Raw genomic sequence first — 2,709 nt, forward strand, 5'->3', positions numbered from 1 at the left:
GGGTGGATGGATCCCGTGGGGGGTTGTTTTTTTTTTTTTTTAGTAGAGCTGGAGCTGGAGCTTCATCCTCAGTGCCTGGCCCAGCTCCCCCGCCAAGTAGTCGAGGTGGTTCTTGGCCTCGAGTTTCTGCAGTTCCCGCCTGCGGTACAAGGGCACGCTCACGATCTCCAGCAGGTACGTGCCGGGCAGGATTTTCTTGCGGCCCAGGTGGAGGAAGCTGAGCCCTTCCTTCTGGTGGATGCGGAAATAGCCCTCCTCGTTGCCCTGGGAGATGAGGTACCGCACCCGGTTCTCCAGGGGCTCCACGGCCGGCAGGAGCTCCAGGATGTGCTCCTTGCGCGCCAGGTCCGAGAGGTTCAGGGTCATGGACAGCGGGGCCTCCACGTCCATGCTGGCCAAGTTCACGCCGTGGTCCTGCCAAGGAAGGGGGTGTGTCACTCACAGACCCCCTCAACACCTCAGGGTCGGGTGGAGGAGGGTGTGATTTCGGGGAATTCTGCCCCAAACCAGCTCTGAGAAGTAACAGCGACTTCCATACGTTCAGCCATTGGAATAGGCTGCCCAGGGAATTGGGGGATTCTCCATCCCTGGAGGTTTTTAAGATGAGACTGGATGTGGCATCAGTGCCATGGGCTGGGAACCACAGCGGGGTTGGATCAAGGGTTGGACTTGATGATCTCAGAGGTCCCTTCCAACCCAGCTGATTCTATGATTCCATGGTCCTTAATTTCCTACAGGTGTTTCTTGGTGCCCTGGTTGTGTCTGACACTGAACCAGCCACCACACAGCCCTAAGCTGCAGAGGCAGGACCAGGAATTTCAGAGCCTAAAATGACCTCCCAGTCCAACCTGACAGGGCTGTAAAATTCTTGGGGGAGCCTCAGACAGAGGTCAGAACTTCCTGCGGAGGAATAACCTGTGACAGGTCCAGCCTGGAGTCAGACAGTGAGTGCTGAGAGCCCTCTGTGACCCTGTGGGAACTTCTCCCCCATCACCTCCCCTCACTCAGAAACATGGAGTGGTTTGTGAGGGACCTCAAAGCTCATCTCATTCCACCCCCCTGCCACGGCCAGAGACACCTTCCACCGTCCCAGGTTGCTCCAAGCCCCGTCCAACCTGGCCTTGGACATTCCCAGGGATGGGAAACACCTGCTTTATCTCTTGGCTTCACGTATCTCCAGACATCTGTGGTCAAACCACACAAGTGTGTGTGTCACCTCAGGGTGTCCCAACCTCCAAAGATCCCCAATTCCCACAGGACTTGTGGACTCAGGGCCGACCCCAAACACCCCAGGCAGGTGTGGGGTGAGCTGCTCTGGCTGGACTGAGGCAGGACCCACTATTGCCCAAGTGACCCAGGTCTTGCCTTGCCCCCCAGCCCACCCAGGGTGCCGTGGATGTCCCACCTGGTGCCTCTCAGTGCCGTTGAGGCTGCGGCGCTGCCGGCCCCTCTTGGGGTAGCCGTTGATCTTGCACTCGTAGCAGGTCTCGGGGGAGAGCAGGTTGTCCTCATCCTCTTCCTGGGGGGCAGGCAGGTAGGGACCTTTCCCAAAGCCCAAGCCAGAGATGCAGTGTCTGGGGGCAGAAGAGCAGAGAGACCCAGCTCAGAGCCGTGATCCAAACAGAAGTGTCACCACTGCCCTTGGAGGTTGTCCCAGAGGACTTGTGTTCCAGTCCCTTCCCCAGCCTCGTTGCTCTCCTCTGGACCTGCTCCAGCCCCTCCATGTCCTTCCTGAACTCAGGGGCCCAGAACTGGACACAGCACTCCAGGGGTGGCCTCACCAGCGCTGAGTCCAGGGCAAGAATCACTTCCTTGGACCTGTTGGCCACACTGTTCCTGAGCCAGGCCAGGATCCATTGACCTTCTTGGCCACCTGGGCACACTCTGGCTCCTGTTCAGCTCCCCGTCCATCCCCACTCCCAGCTCCCTTCCTGCCTGGCTGCTCTCCAGCCCCTCTGTCCCCAGCCTGTGGCCCTGCAGGGGGTTGTTGTGGCCACAGTGCAGGACCCGGCCCTTGGCCTGGTTGAACCTCATCCCCTTGGAATCAGCCCATGGATCCAACCTGTCCAGGTCCCTCTGTAGAGCCCTCCTGCCTTCCAGCTGCCTCGATTGTTTTGGAATAGCGTCTGGGAAGATGCCAGTGTCTCCCTTACCCTTGTCCCGCTCGGAAGTAGCCCCCGGGGCAGCCGCACAGGTACCCCCCGTCCGTGTTGGAGCAGCCGTAGCTGCAGGGGCTGCCCCCGGCCGAGCACTCGTCCACGTCCTGGCAGCCCCCAAAAGCCTGGTCGAAGTCAAAGCCCGAGGGACACACGCACTTGAAGCTGCCCAGGGTGTTGTAGCAGGAGGCAGAGCCGCAGGCGGTGGGGCTGGAACACTCGTTCTCGTCTGCGGGGGCGGCACAAAGGGGCACACGCTCAGGGAAGGGCGGGACGCGGTGCTCCCACCCCGCCCGCAATTCCCAGCAGGCTCCCGGAGATCCCAAAAGGCTGCTGGAGGGGGGTGGTATCCTGCTGCTGGTGGCAGAGCAGCTTCCTGGCATTCCCTGTTCCTGAGAGAAGCCGGGGTAGGGCAGAGGGTCCATCCCTGGGTAATGTCCCGGTTTGTCTTTGGGGCGGGGCAGGAATATCAATGGGATAGTGGGGATAAACCCAAACCCAGTGTCAGAGGGGGCTGAGGGGGGTGGAGAGGGACTGGGGGCTCGGCTGCCCT

The 2,709-nt window shown here is 60.6% G+C and overlaps 1 protein-coding gene across 1 annotated transcript in view; it reads right to left on the reverse strand.

Annotated features, from left to right (window-relative positions):
• Positions 1-6: 6 nt before the first annotated feature.
• LOC113957184 (fibrillin-2-like) overlaps positions 7-2,709 on the reverse strand; it is a 99,959-nt gene continuing 97,256 nt past the window's right edge. The window contains 3 exon segments of the mRNA XM_027664404.1: positions 7-414; positions 1,406-1,574; positions 2,154-2,385. Of these exon segments, the coding sequence (XP_027520205.1) occupies positions 40-414; positions 1,406-1,574; positions 2,154-2,385 (776 nt within the window). The 3' untranslated portion in view covers positions 7-39.

This window comes from Corapipo altera, unplaced genomic scaffold (genome assembly GCF_003945725.1).
Source record: "Corapipo altera isolate COAL_440 unplaced genomic scaffold, ASM394572v1 96, whole genome shotgun sequence".
NCBI classification, from domain to species: domain Eukaryota; kingdom Metazoa; phylum Chordata; class Aves; order Passeriformes; family Pipridae; genus Corapipo; species Corapipo altera.